This window comes from Hyposmocoma kahamanoa, unplaced genomic scaffold (genome assembly GCF_003589595.1).
Source record: "Hyposmocoma kahamanoa isolate Upper Pololo Valley unplaced genomic scaffold, ASM358959v1 202, whole genome shotgun sequence".
In the NCBI taxonomy this organism is placed as follows: Eukaryota; Metazoa; Arthropoda; class Insecta; order Lepidoptera; family Cosmopterigidae; genus Hyposmocoma; species Hyposmocoma kahamanoa.
In genome coordinates this window covers 4,898,862-4,915,285 of record NW_020653726.1, presented here as the reverse complement: position 1 = coordinate 4,915,285, position 16,424 = coordinate 4,898,862, and the positions used below count along the sequence as shown (strand labels likewise).

The window sequence follows — 16,424 nt, the reverse complement described above, 5'->3', positions numbered from 1 at the left end:
TATGTGGGAGTGGGCTAAACCTTGAACCAGGGGACCAGCCCGACCGCACTAACACAACTCTCCGCAGTAGGTGGGGGTACGAGTACGCTACTGTACTCGTCCGCGCTCCCACCAACGGCTGGTCGCGTCCTGCGCAACCCCCTTACCTAACGTCTATAACACATCCCTAAGTTAAAGTTAGAAATTTTGAAATCAGGTAGTGTAGTAAGCGTTTTACAATATTAAATTATCACATCTCTTTCTTCTTCTTTAGTAGTACTTTGAGACAACGGATGAACCCGGGAAACTCAGTCTCCAAAATTTTTGGCATTTTCGAGACACGAGACCGATGTTTTCAGTCTCAGGACTATCGAGACTTCGGACTATTAAGTCATTTTATTAACAATATTAAAACATGTATTAAGCCAACAGTCATTTTTAATTCTGATTACATGGACACGGCAACACGGTAAAATGGAGCTTAGTGTAATATGTTAAGATTGAAGAACGATTATAATAAAATCAGGTACTCTTTGAAACTACATTAAACACACTGTGCCTTACCACTATGAAAATGTAAAAATAACTTGAGTTGAGTTAATATAAAAGTTAATTAAAATCATGTTTTGACTGCCTAATAGGTAATGGAATAATTATGAAAAGCTACTTTTGAAATATTCTCAAAAGTCTCGTTTTTCTCGGAATTTCCGGACCGTACCGAATCTCGATTTTTTTGGAAATGCAGCAAGACTGAAAGCCCTAATGCTGACGTGAGTCGATCTCACCTCTTCGATGACGTCAAAAATGTAAAAGTTTTGGGGCGATGAATGTTATCATCAAAAACAGCGTATCTATTGTTTCAATATGGTGATAAAAACTAAAAACTCTTATTTTTACAGAGAATTTACACAGAATGCAGGTGCTTATTTACATACAGTGTATATGGTCGTATAACTTACAGAATAATGTAAATATTTAGTAACATTAATTTAAATATTATTTCTTCTAATTGTAATTCCTGGTTTAGATGTTCTGTTAATATATTTTTTTTACAATTTAACTTAACCTTTCATGGTAACTTAAAGAATATCTACACTAGTTGTGTACAGTATACGGAGGGCAATTTATGGCATATGCTTCAACGAGCCGACTGACTTTTTTACTCCTGTATTCTATTTTTTATTATAATACCAATTGACGGAACGAACAAGTCGTGCCCTGGTGATAAGCGACACGCCTGTCAATAACAGTTGCAATGCCACTCAGCTTTAAATCACAAAGTTCTGTGGGGCACTGCCGCTGCGCGCGTCACCCTGAGTACACCATATAAGTTGGCAAGTCCCATATACCTGTAATTTCACCAACACCCTACAAAACCGAAACGCAGTAATGCTGACATTACTGCTTGGCGGCAGAAATAGGTAAGGTGGCAGTAATACCTTGGACGAACTCAAGGAGCTCTACTGCTACTTCTCCAATGAAATAGTAGTAGAATCGGCCTATAATACCTACATTTAGTTGCGCAAAGTTCGTGCGCAATTTTAAGCAAGTTGACACTGAAATCATAGATGATTTACGTGCTATATACTTCACGCCACATTCATATTTTTTGTCTACTATTACCATTGACTTACAAATAAATGGACGACGGGTCTAATACAGAAACCACGAAAAAAATGTCCCAAGTCAACCTATTTAAACGTAGTGACATGTAAAGGAATATGAAAAAGCTAAAACGTTGAATTTAAATTGTAATGTCATCGCAGTACTGTCTAATTTTGCTTGCTTCGCTGTCAGTCGAACAAACGAAGACTAAAGTGTGAATGACGCTCTGCATACGATTTTAACGCCCTATAAGTTCGGACACTGTTTAGCGCGGACTCGACGTCCATATAATTGTAAGTCAATGACTATTACTTACTATTTAACTATGTATTAATAGGTATTAAAAACTTATTTTATTTATAAATCATGCGTATCAATAAGTAGGTACTTTGCAAACTTTATAACAATTGGCCAGGTAACCATTAGGTACTTCTGCATAACCCATTACTTATGTTGTATTATGATGTAGAAAAACATTATAATACTAGTTAAACAATATAAAACATTTCTCAAGCACCTTTACCCCTCCAAACCGAAACGCAGTAATACTCACTGCTACTGCCTGCTACTCTATATATTACACATATATGTTTAATAAATGAGTATCTAGAAAGTATACCACTGTCTTTACTTAATACTTACATTTTAATTATCTTACGGCCAGATAGGGAGCATTCACAAACTAAAAAACTGTAATCCAAAGGTTATTATCATTATTATTAATTAATAAATTTCATCAGAATATTCCGTTTTCATAATTATTATGGTAAAAACACACAGTAGACCATAGTCACATACGGTGAAAGCAGCGGCGCCTGCAAGTTTTGCAATGGCAAATACACAACATCGCTTGTATCTATCGGCATATTCCAGAAGCTATCAGGCGTTGATTAAACGGTATCGTTGCAATACTGACATTTCATCAAAGTATAATGTCATTGTATTTCTTATGAACCACTTTAGTCCGCCTGAGTTTACCATAAGTAAAATAATATGTACATGGTATACAAAGAGGAACAGCACGTCAAACAAGTAGAGGGCATTGTAAATAATTTTTATAAATTGGGCCTCGTGGGAAGGAGAATGACAACACACGTAGTAAGAAATATTACCATTAAGATAAATGTTAGGGTACCATTTATACAATCAGTAATAGTACGATCACCTCAATTTTAGTCGTATGTGGTGTACGTAACATACTGTCTAATTTTTCGTTGTAAAATAGGATGATTCACTGTATTTTTTTTAAACAATAATCTTGACAAAAACATCAAAAATACACCTACCCAGTACCGCCATGGCTTTCCGAGTAGTTTTTCTTTCGTATATTGCCCTGCCACTGCGACATTGTAGGGTTGTCAAGTTTGAAAGTAACCTTAATTCAGTGTCTTCAATACACAGACATATACTACAGGGTAGGTGAGTTAAGCCTGTCAAATTCGCATTAAAACGTTCGCTTTTGACAAAGTTTTATTTACATATTTTTACCTATGCTTGATTTTTGAAGCGCCTAAGCGCACAGTAGTAGTCCACGCCGAGTGTTTATAAACGAAACCAATTTTTTTGTTCAAAGGATGCTTTTCTAAACGTTAAACTGAACTGTGAGATAAATTTTGAACGATGTTCTCGATGTCTGCTGCTGCCACCGTACATTTGTTCTGCTAACGCAGCAATACAGGCTGACGACGGCTTTAGGTAGACATTAATAGTATTATTCCTCAGGCACAGTTGACCTAAATGTAGTTAAGCACTCCGATGACACCCATCGTGCCGTCAGATTTCCATTTAGTTTAGTGACAGGCTGCGATATCAAATCCGCCTCTACTCTACATTAAGAGCACTCTCGTCTCTAATTAGAGATTAATTGAATCAGGGCACGAGAAAGAGCCCATTGTCGGTTGCTAAGTAAAATACCCACCCTTATTACTCCACACCGCAAAAATATGCATGCACTTTCTCGCAAAGTAATAGGAAGTAAAGCTATATTTCCATTGCTTGAATTTGGTTCGGAAAAATTCAAAATTCGAAAATCAGAACGTACAAAGACCTTATAGTACAGTCCATCGTGAGTCAGTCAGCCGGTACGCGTGGTCGGCGTCGCACGTAACGCTATGTTTCGCGCAGTGACGGACGGCTGGAAGCGATATTGGTGGGGAACAGGTACGGAACAACCAATCATGACTTCCTCAATAAACAACCAAATTGACTATTCCGATACGTGCAATTAGTGTTTTAGTCATCGAATTGTAATTTAACACATTTGTTTTCTATTAGTTAATTTACATAACTTTGCAATTTCTAAGATAAGTCACGGCTGCTGCGTAAAGTTGCGTTGGTTTCAATTAAATTGTAGAAATATTCGCACCATTTTTGTCAAGGCCTGTGTTTTTCTACATTTAAGTGTAATTAAGGATATAACGGATCATTATATACAACTTTGTACTAGTTTGTTACCAAAGAATAAACGTGCGTGTTTTAAGGGCGATTTTTTTCGTGTGAACACAGCCCGTCTCCAGAGTCGAGACTATATTTACGTTCGTGTTCGTCCCCATTCGGGAGGGCTCGGCAATTTCCGACGCACATGGGTAACGTCTCAGAGTAATGCAACCAATTGACAGGTGTGTTTCCAGATCTTCCGTTGTTGATACCGTTCGATTAGCAACGTTTGCCGGTGATATTTTTTATTACTTTAATCATTTATGCTTCCGCTTCAGTTTATGTTATTATATACAAATAACAAATTACTTTTTAGATGAAATTTATAAGCCGTGAAATAATATTATTTATTTGTATAAAATCCTTGCAAAAGATTCTCGATGTAGTAAATCATTAAACAATTATTAAGCTCGATAATGTTTTGAATCTAAAGATTTGTTGAATTATGCGTCCTTGACAAATGACTGATGACATGTAAAATCGTGTGAAAGATAAGGTTTACAAAAAGATATAGATAAGAGAGAATGGTTATTAAATTTGCTTTACGCCGCTATTGACAATTAAGCAGTTTGATAAGAGTTGATACAATGTGTATACAAGGTATAATAGAAAGGAGCGTCCACATTTCGGCGGGCCATGGTACCTACTCAAAACAACAAACTACTTTCGGAACTAAACTACATTCACTTACAAATAGACAAAGAAAACGGATCTCTCCACGCAAAATACACACATTTTTGTTAGGTGAACCATAATTCAAAAATTGAATGACCACGACCACTAAATTGATTACAGTCACACCTTTCTGCCTTGCCTATAATCATTTACCTACCAACAATAATGTAATATTATAAGAACGAGATACAATAATGACATTATACAATAAAACTTCAGTCAACAACAACAATACGTTGACTTATTTTCACTGTCTAATCGTGTTGCCTTGCTGATGGTATTACTAAAATTAATAGATTTATATTCCAATTCACAAAATCGTAAACTTGTCATAGAATTAGCAATAGAACTTTCAATAAAATTTTCTTTAAAAGCACTTACATATTTTTACAATAATTTACTAGTGATATGTCCTAAAATCACTCACACTATTTGTATTTTGTAGATAAACACACATTATTGTTTTCAATATCCATTAGAGACACTCGCTTCTCCCATGACCTAAAAAAAATAATTTTGAATTTTTAAATGGGATAGGCGGTATTATTATTACGTTTTTTGTCTCATATTTGTTACAAGTTCACAAGAGCAAAGCCGAATGCAACGTCAATGTTATTGTCCACTTCAGCTTATCATCATACATTACGGTTTGACATAATGTATGTAACATTCACAGATAGTGTATGATAATTTCAAGTGGTTCAAAATTATTAAAATATTTTAAAAAATTACAGGAGAAAAATTGGAAAAATATGAAGAAAAATTATTATCAACACAAAGATAGAACACTAACAGAAATTCCGACGAACCGGCTGGATTCGAACCAGCGTCTTCAGCACACTGTGCCTGACTTTCTTCCAAGTAGTAATAGTAGCTCATTTGGGATCCACCTGGATTAGCCGGATCGAAGGAATTTTCCTTAGTGTTCGTTCATTGTATTAATAATTATAACAAACTAGTGGAGTAATTTCGCAAAAAATAATTTAATATTAATTCAATAAAAATTTAAAATACAGTGAATAGCGATATATCTCGCCAGGGCCGGTAGCTGTAAAGGTATCTAACTGGGTGATAAAACTTTCATAGATTTCTCATAGATGGCGCTACGACTAAAAAGTCGTTAAAAAACCAAATACAAAGATATAGAAAAGCAACTTCGCGAACAAGCAAATTCGTGAGGTCCGCTGGTTCGTGGTTTCTGGATTTTTTCTGAGTGTTCGATCTTTCTAGTAATAATTATAACGAACTAGTGGAGTAAGTTCACAAAAGAAAAATTGAATATCAATTCAATAAAAATTAAAAATCCAATTTGTCGCAAAAAAACTTTATTCTGTATAATTAATTATATGGAATGTGATAAATATGACTAGAAAAGTGGATAAATTCCCTAGCATAGTAGCAAAACATCGTGATAAAATAATTTTAGATTTTTTTTTATGGATATTTTTGTATGATGAAACACTACGCACAGATAACATCAAACGAACTGACTAGTAAATAAAACATACGTTTTCTCTTTTGATACATATTAATGTACAAGATTAACTTGTGAAACAGTGCAAAACTTCCAAGACACGTTGGAAATATTTTTTTTGGATCCTAAATCACACATATATTTGATTTTGATTTTTTGATTTGATTGAAACAAACCATCGTTTCGGGCTTTGTACCAGTCCCGTGAGCCCGGCTAATTGAAATGGTCATCAAACAGTTACGTCGAGTATTAACGAAAACACTCTATTGATTGGGTATTTTCAGATCAGTTTTCTTTACCTAATTTTGGTGGCAATTTTTATTATTTAGAATAAGAATATAATTTTGGTGGAAATTTGTTATCATTTAGAAAGATTTATTGCATTATCGCCTAGACACTTGAGCTTAAAATTAATGTGCAATATAATATTATAAACTTAAAACTACAACACAACAAATATAAACACAAAAAAGTAATGCATATAAATGCACTAACTACACACAAGTCAAAGTTACAATAAAAATAAAACGTGTCAGCTACAGACGGAAAATACTGTGCGCTGGTTTTCAGTAAGCCCGATATGAGTGAAGCACTATATAAGTATCCGAGTATGTTAACGTGAAATATTAAATAATATTTCAGGATACTACACTCGAATGTTAAATAGTACTTCATGATAATACCTATTCTAGAAAACTCAGACAATAAAAATTGCCACCAAAATTAGATGAAGAAAACTGACCTGAATATTACCCAGTTACAAAAATAATAATTCCAAAGTATGCTTGGCCTTAATAAACTTACTTGTTTCATAGGTAGGATTCAGGTAACCGAGAACTTATACAGTACCAACATAACGTAGTTATACGCGGTCGCGGTTCAAATGGTATATTGTACACCAGTAATTAGGTGCTTAGCAAGTGAGCCAACATGGCCATTCTGCAAATAGAATTTTAAGTGTAGAAAGTCTCAAAATGAAAGCACGTGGAAAACAGAGCGTTTAGTGGTTTTTTTCGTGATGGTAACTAATATTTCTGGTTTTTAGTCTTAACTATGTTCACATTTGCCATGCACTTTTGTGCCTTATTTATTGGTTGAAGGCAACAAAAGTCGAAGGTGTTATACGAGGTTATAAGCACGAAGGCAAGCAAGACGATTCAGTGGCCATGATGTGATGTTGAAAATTTTTTTTAGTACTGGCTTATTGTTATTACATTGTGATATATTACAATAATAATGTAATGTGCAGACTTTTCGTAACAAAATCAACTTTGCCTATATTTAAACAAGAAAATACATGAAACTTTGATTTTACTTTGCTTAAACTTAGGCAAGTTCATTTTGTAAATATATTATTACAATACTTCGTCTAACATTTCAGTTTATATGTAGGTATACTCAGTAAGAAGTAAATATTTACGACACTGTGTACCCAACAGCATTCTCTAGGGTTCATAAATATATTATCAGAATGACAGGTTAATTATAACGTTCTTAGACATAATTTATTATTTTGCTCCCAACAGAATTTACCGTGACTTATAATTTAGGAATATTATATTAATATATAAAGTTTTCGAACTTTTTGTCGAACTTATTTAACGTCTTACATTTTGAATGACTACGTGATATTTTTCATGTCAATGCTTCAGAGAGGGAATAAGTAAATATTATGTACAGCCGCATTAATATAATATACGTAAAGATAATTGTTGTATTAATATTTTAACGTGTGCACAATAAAAAGCAATGCAAGTATATAATTTTACAATTATTATGGTTGTGTAAGAAAGATAATTTTCATGTACTATCAGCAAAATCAAAGCGATAAAGGTTTTTCTTGTGTGCAGATCAATGGCTATCAGTAGAGGTCACCCACAGTTAGCTTGGTCTTGTCAACTAATAGCATTTAAGGGTCACAAAAAAATGGACAACAAAATAACCTACTCACAGATGGCGCTACGGTAAAAAGTCGTTAAAAACCAAAAACATAGATCTGAAACAAGCATATAGAAAAAAATCATAATGTCTGCTGGTTCATTCCGTGGCTTAATTGGCAGAGAGTCTAGCACGGATTGCTGAAAGACGTTGATTGGAATCCAGTCCGATCAATGGAATTTTTCTTAGTGTTCGATCTTTGTATTAATAATTATAACTGACTAGTGGAGTAAATTGACAAATAATAATTGAATATCATGGTAGTAAAATATCATGATATTCAGTAAACTTAAAAATTAAAGTCGACAAGTCTAGTACACGGGTTTCTCTAGCACCCGAACCGTTCAAAACCCGTTGCAAGCAATAATTACCACATTACTGCTTGGCGGCAGAAATAGGTATGATGACAGTACTTCTCTGGATGAACTCTTTCATAAAGAGCTTTACTGTTGTGTTGGGACTGGGGAGCCTTCAGCTTTGCTCATAGTACTTCAGATACATTCTGAAGTACAAAGTGGTTTTCCACAATGCCATTAGAAAAGGTCCCAGAAAGATCTCCCGTTCATTGGAGCTTAATTTTTATCCAATATTTTTTGACTGTCTTGTCTTCGCAATTAGCAAACGACTGTGAAACACTTTCTTAATCGTATTCGATACGCCCTTGGCCGGCTTAATAAGATCTTTAGTTACATTATTAGAATACTAATAGACTTACATCTGATTGCACAAATAGCCATTAACTTTAATGCCCCATTAAGTAATATGATGTCTCTAATTTTGCTTCGATGAAGTAAAGGATGGAATTATACGTAATGATAATCGAGTTCTTAGGTTTTCGAAATATATTTTCGAGTTCTTAGGTTTCGGAAGCATATTTTCTGTAACACAATGATTAATATCAGACTTCAATTACTTGCGCATTAATCGCAGCCAAATGCTATTTATATTAATGTGATTGTATTTTATCACGTTTTTATAATCACTATAAATCACGTCTTTGTCGCATTAAACATCTGATGTGACGTCATATCCTACGTAGGTATACATACCATGACAATCATTAGGTAGCTTATCTACAATTTAATTTCAAAAGCGTCTTTTACCTTACAAGGATTTTATCTAATATACGACGAAATGATTTAGCTTCACACAACCATATGTGGGTGCACAGAAATTGTACAGACCTACTAAAAAAACAGAGTTGGAGAAGTTTACACTTTTTCACAATTCTTTTATTTTCGGCAGCGATTATTAATGATAACCTTCAGTGTTTGCAAAGTTGAAGACAAAATGTAAGCAAACAAAGTAAAATTGTTAAAAGGTTCCGATATCTTGACAAAAAGAACACATTGTAAATTGTATCGTATCTGGTTGTTTTTTTATGTTCATTTTGCATGCGCAGTAAAGTCTATGACACTTACCTCTGTCGGTTAGTGCTAAAATGCGTATCTACGTCGTCCTACGAAAATAAGAAAATATGAATCACATAATAAGACAAGTGCTGTAACTCCATACAAACGTAGCGGCGTGCACATTTGCACGCCCACCGCACTCCATACGGACGCACACTTTCGTATAATCTCGCGATGCACTCGCATTGAATAGCTTTTTGGTTCATTCCAGGCGCTATTGATTGTAGAGTTAAAGCGTTAGTTCGATGTTTAAAATATTTTTAATATATTTTGCCGTGTCAAATTTGTCATTTTTTTATTCATAAACGTATCGTTATGTATATATATACAAACTCGCATTTCATTTCTATTTCATGATCATATTTCATAATCAAGATACTAATCGGTAATGCCAGTACAAACATATTACTGTTGCTAATACTGTATTTGAAATTATTTCAATATAACACGAGAATACTACGAAGAATACCTTATTTTTTTCAAATTATAATTTGCAACTAAATCAATAATGTGACAACCCTACGCTCCGAAAGAAGCGCCGAACATACACAAAATTTCAGCGAATTAAAAAGGAAAATACTAAGACTGTGTTTCTTTGATAAGATAAAAACAAACATTTGGTATGAAAAAATGTTATTTGACTTGTAAAAGTCAAATAACTTTTTTTTTTTCGTTTAGATCAATATTGTTTAACGGTCGGCAAATTGATGATTGTTACGCATTAAATATGAACCATTAGGTATTCTCTAATTCGAATAAGTGGACTATGAAAATTTTATTTTCTGACTGTTCAAAATTGTTAGGGTTCCATACCTAACGATAAAACAGAAATCCTTAACACCGAAATGTAAATTGTAACGTGGCAGATACAGTAACGATGTTCTAGTACATGTTTCCCAAAGTGATTCCTACCCCTCCCAGGTTTTTTTTATCTTGCCTATATGGGCGGTGAGCTAAAAAGTTTGGGAACCTATGTTCTGGTGTGTGCGCGTGAAACAGTCTTCAATCGCTAGAATGATTACTTGGACCCCAATTCCGCCAATTTTCTTAAAACCACTGGCCATTGTAATTCCATTGAGACTCCATTGAGATTACATAGCAATTATAATTATATTAGCTATTCTGTTAAGATCTAGTTGCAATGGCAGTTGAGTCTCAGTGGAGTTGAGTGAGTGGCAGTGATGGCAAATTCATTCATTCAATTATTAACAGTCGATGTTGCCTTACTAAAACAACTATGGAAATTATTATGCATATCTTATTTTTTACCAGCAATTTAGGCTTCAAATTAAATGTATACAATATTAATACACTACGCCATCGACGCTCCATGAACTCACCATAGACTCACCATTGAAGAACAGAATATCAAAAAATTGCAATGGCAATTGAATATAATACCAAACGTACAAAAACCTGGCATGGACTCTATCGGCACACAACTAAGATGATTTCAAATTAACAGACTTGGGAATCTGGTTATCGTCGGCTTACTGCGAACCGCACGCATTCCACTAGCGGCAAGTTCGCGAACCACACACGCACGTATTTTTGGTAACATTTTAAATTTTTTTTTTTATAAATATCAAGTGACGGGATGAACAAGTAATGTGCCTAATGGTAAGCTCCACACCTGTCCATAACAGTTGCAGTGCCACTCGGAGTTTATAATCGCAAAGATCTGTGGGGTACTACCACTGCGCCCGTCACCATGAGACTTAACTTGACAAGTCCCATGCGCCTGTAATTTCACCAGCACCCTTCCAAACCTGATCACAATAACGCTGACATTACTGCTACTACGTACTTCCCTGGACTAACTCTTTCACAAGGAGGAGGACAACTAAAACATAACATGCAACGACTACGGTTACAGCTCGCCAGTGAGTGAGTACCCGGCTTTAGGGGTGATTCATGTTACACAGTGCCGGGTCCGGGTCGTCTCCGTGCCGTGTTTATTGTTCATATTTTCTATTTTTCTTTTGAGTGATAATGTTGTGTTATTTTTGTTATTAGTTGCAATTTTCACAACTTGAGTTCGCAGTTATTGCAATAGCTCTTGATGATGAAATATTGGAAACACAAATTGAAACTAGAAAAAGAAGATAGTGTGTACATCCTGCCTGGAGAAAACGAGAATCCGAAGAAGAATTTGCCACGCGCTACATAAATTTAATAGATCGCACCTATAGAACGACAATGTCGTAAGTGCAAAAATTTCAAAAAGTAACCTAAAATAGGAAACGACTTAAAAACTATTAAAATTTCTTGTGCGACATGGACTTTTACGTAAGTAGCCATATTGCCGCTAGAGGGAATTTGCGTCATTGTGTAATTGGAGAGGGATTCAAAAAAAAGTCATTGGCTGGTTGAGACCAGCTGCCCGCTTAGGGAGCGGTTAGCAGCAGAGATTTCAGAGAAAATTGACCTAACTTATTGACTACATATATACATATAAATAAATACTTATTGACTACATATATACATATAAATAAATAAATACTTTATACATATAAATAAATAAATAAAAAAATAATAACTGTGTTTCGTATCATTATATCGTAAACTATATTTTGCTATACCCTATAATAATTAGTTGTTTAGGTTTATCTAATGTGTAAAAGAATTATTGGGTCACAAAAAGTACATTAATATCACAATTTTAGCTCCTCTATTTAAGATAACTTTAAAAAGACTTATTTATTGTTCTTTAAGCATTTTTACTTTTAGAATTATTTTTAATTTAAGGCTAATAATCTGAACTTACGTCAATGTTCTTCTGGCATTCTTAAAGTTAATAAACATTTTAATAAGAACAACGACGCAACTGTAGGTACCTGCGAAAATAATAAATAAATAGCAAGTAAAATATTCATTTAAAATATTGCAACTTTTTCATAAATAAAGCCTATATAATAGTATTAATGATTTTTTGCAAAAAAAAAACACTATAATTAATACTAATCGAAAAAAAACCAATAAAAGAGTAAAAAAATATTTTTCTTAAATAAACGTTTTTCTCAAAAATGAAATTATCGCACTAATGTCATTATCGTTCTTGAGGTTCGAGATGATGAGAGCATTTTGCGCTTGCGCTGTGGACAGCGTAAGCGTTGCAAATGCCCGGCGAATGCATTCATACTACGACGTGTCGCGATCGGGTTGGAACCGGGAAAGAATACTCTACGCTGTGCCCCGACCGTGTTTCGGCCATGATACGGACTCGGCCCATTCTAACATGAAGTTCATACAAAAGCTTAAATAGATATTTGACCGTGTCACGGCAGGCGCACGACCGGAGCACGGCCCGGCCCCGGTGAGGTGTAACATGAATCAGCCTTTTGTTAACAGAATTATTATAACACATTTATTTATATTAGGTCTAAAAAAAGTGCATTTTTTGGAATCAGAAAGTACAACAACTAGAGAAGGTCCTACCTTCCCTAGTTAAATGAATTATATTGAATTATATCACACATCGTACACGTCACACAACAAAAAATCTTGTTACGTTTTTGTTTTCTTTTTTCTGAAAACATTTCCGCCTTCAAAATTTACAAGCCAGAGTAGTATGATGTAATTCTTATATTATGTAACGAAAATTCAAAAGTTTGTATCTAAAATAAAAAGGGTTTTTATAGGTACCTACTGTGTATGTGTACATATAGACAAAATAAATGTAATTGATTATAAAACAACGTTTTAAGTATGAATTGTAGCAGTCACTTCACGTGTGGCATGTCTACTCGCACTTGGCAAGTTTATATCCCATATACGTTGTGTTTATCAAACGTAGAAACAAACATATATTTATTATATTAAGTTCAAGGGAAATTTCCACCGACCACGATCTATAGTGGGCAAACGTTACATAAATAAATAATTACCTAAGTTCTCAAGACTATTGGAGAGACTTTAATTATATACGACCTGCAATAGACAATTGGTAGAGTGTGTGATTGAGCAACCGATCAATATGGAAACTGTTTGCGTGGACTTGAAATATAGTTTTCTATATATATATATATAGGTATATGTAATTAGTTTTATGGATTAGTTTTGAAATAAACACAGTTTGTAATAACAACAATGGTAGTAAGATCATAATTTATCTTATATATTCCCATGCAAGTATACAACCTATCAATATTTCCAAGTGCAAAATGTAACCTTGAGTTCGTTCTTGAAAAGTGACAGGTTGTCCACAGCATGTTCTTTAATTTATTCGTTACAGGTCAATACAGGGGATCGTTATGTGTGCCCAGGTGATTAATCCATAAATATATCATATATCAAAAAGCTTGAAACTGATATCGAAAGTACGTTACCTAATGAGTAAATCGACATCAATAACTTTTAAAAAATAAAATAACTAAAACTATTTAAAATTTTAACATTAAACGCCCTTATGACATTCGTAGAGAGGCTTTAGTTTTCTTACTGTAATAGATAACAATAAGTTAATCGATAACAAAACTGCTAGAAATACAGTAATAAAGCTATCTTTTAATTGAATCAGAATATAATGGCATAGTCAATTATTTGGTCAAGTATGAGTTGTCCATAAACAAGAATAAAATGGATCAAATTCTTAAAACTAAAGCCTCTCTACGAATGTCATATTAAATCTTGGATATTTCTAGAATTATTTGTAAAAAGTTATTGATGTCGATTGGTTCATTAGGTAACGTACTTTCGATATCAGTTTAAAGCTTTTTGATACCTCTTATATTTATGGAATAATCGTCTGGGCCCACTTTATTACACCCTGTATAGACATGCGTTTGACATTTATAATTGCACTGTAATGAAATGTAAGCCTCTGTGTAGGCGAGGATGAAAATATTTTAAAAAGGTATTGAAAAATTTTGCTTGATCAAACTATACACTTTTGCCTCAAGAGCAACGGACCAAGATCCGCCAACGTGTAGCTTGATATGCTGCCGTCCATACAAAACGCAGGTTGTTAAAGAAAGTTACTTATCTGTGAAGATGAAAAAAACGTCCAGAGTTAACCTAATTATACAAAAGCGTACAGCTACGTGCGTATAATACGTGCGTACTCTGTGCGTCACACACTTATGTTGGGCTGTGTATGTGTACATATATAATATCAGTAAAACTCATTATAATTAATTTTCCTTAATTTTAATGTAAAGTTTTATGGTGTTCCTTTAATTTAAATACTTTGTTATTCGAATGGAATTAATCGACCCTTTCGATCGTCATCATCAAAATACAGGTTTTTTTTTTTTCACATTAGTTCTGTTCAATTGCCTAGCGAGGCAAGCAACTTTTTAAAATTCTTTGAATGCAGTAGTACCTATTAAAAAAATAAAATTATGTCTCCATGAAACAAAATATCCTCTCTACAGTACTTTCCCTCCGTGTCGCATAACCGTGGTACAACCGGTATATATGTCGCAGCCGTATTGTATAAAGCGCCATATTACATTACGGTTAGCAGCTTTGCAAAACGGCGCTGTTTTCTAATACGGCAACCTCGTGTTCAACCGGATTGCAATTCGCCTAAATAAAAGTACGCCGCATTATAATAGCACTTGGCGTTTCACAAAGCGACTAAGAATTGTGCCGCCGGAATACAATGGAGCGTGTCATTGTTACGCTTATTTGAGATAGTTACAGTAGCGCTACATTATCCTATATAACGTGTACAGGATAATCTATATATCATTCTCAGGATATCCTATATATCATTACCATATTCAAAAAGCGCCGAATAAATTAGCTTTCAAGCAATTAGCCCGCGATTTCATATTGGAGTCTCAATCTGCATCCCATTAGTCTGACATTGTTATATGTAAATATGTATATATTAAATATATATGTGTACCTATGTATTATACATTATGTATTTATGTGTATATAGGTTGCTTATATAAGTATATAGTTAGTTATGTGCTATATTTATATTGTGTTTAAACTATATATCATAATTATTTATAAACTTCTTCTTATCTGTTTTAATTATCATGTTATGCACCCCTGTTCGTTACTTTGAACCCAGATCTCCGGTTGACTGGTAGAGAATGCCTTAGGCATTAAATCCGCCATTGTACTGTTTTGTGTGCAATGAAGTTTAAATAAATAAATAAAATAATAATAACCAAAATACCAACTCCCAACTCCAAATACCAACTGTCTCGACAAAGAGCAATCAATATTACTTTTATGAGTGGTAAAAGAATAAATGGCACTTGACCACTAACATAGTATTATCTCAAAAATTGCGTCATATTATATTTTATCTCAAAATTGCGTTATATTAATAATTTTTCTCCAAAATTTTGCTATATTGATGTGTCATTCATATACGATTTAATTTCAAAGTGACAGGACAATACTGTTGCTTTGAAACTAAATAGGTAATACTAATATAAATTAAAGCTATTTTGAGATAATACTATGTTAGTTGACATGTGCGAAATATACATGAAAATAGTGAATAATGGTGAACAAAAGTAACGCAAACAAATTCGCTTCTGATATGTTTTCATATACTAACCTAACCTACTGAATAGAGGGCGCAACCAAGATTTGACCTATGTATAATTTCATAGTCAGGGTGACATTTTCCCTATGAAAGAGTACGTATCGTGATCACAATCCGGCTGAACAAGAGGTAGCTGTATTAGAAAACAGCGCAGTTTTGCAAACCGTCTAGCCGTAATTTAATACGGCGCGTTATGTAATACGGTTGCGACTTTTATACAATATATACACAGCCTATGTACGTAAACCCCTTTTGTATTTGGTTGTGGCAATATGAAAAATCCGCATCCGATAAAATACCCGCCTAAGGCAAGTTTGATCAAATGCTCGAGACTCTGCAGCGTAGAATCTACTAGCAGTAGAGCTCCTTGTGAAAGAGTTCGTCCAGGGAA

General features: G+C 34.0%; 1 protein-coding gene across 2 annotated transcripts in view; it reads left to right on the top strand.

Annotated features, from left to right (window-relative positions):
* Positions 1–3,664: 3,664 nt before the first annotated feature.
* LOC113226801 (pancreatic lipase-related protein 2-like) overlaps positions 3,665–16,424 on the top strand; it is a 44,129-nt gene continuing 31,369 nt past the window's right edge. For both annotated transcript variants that reach the window (XM_026459557.1, XM_026459556.1), the window contains exon 1: positions 3,665–3,744. In XM_026459557.1, the coding sequence (XP_026315342.1) occupies positions 3,696–3,744 (49 nt within the window). In that variant the 5' untranslated portion in view covers positions 3,665–3,695. The remainder of the gene's footprint in view (positions 3,745–16,424) is intronic.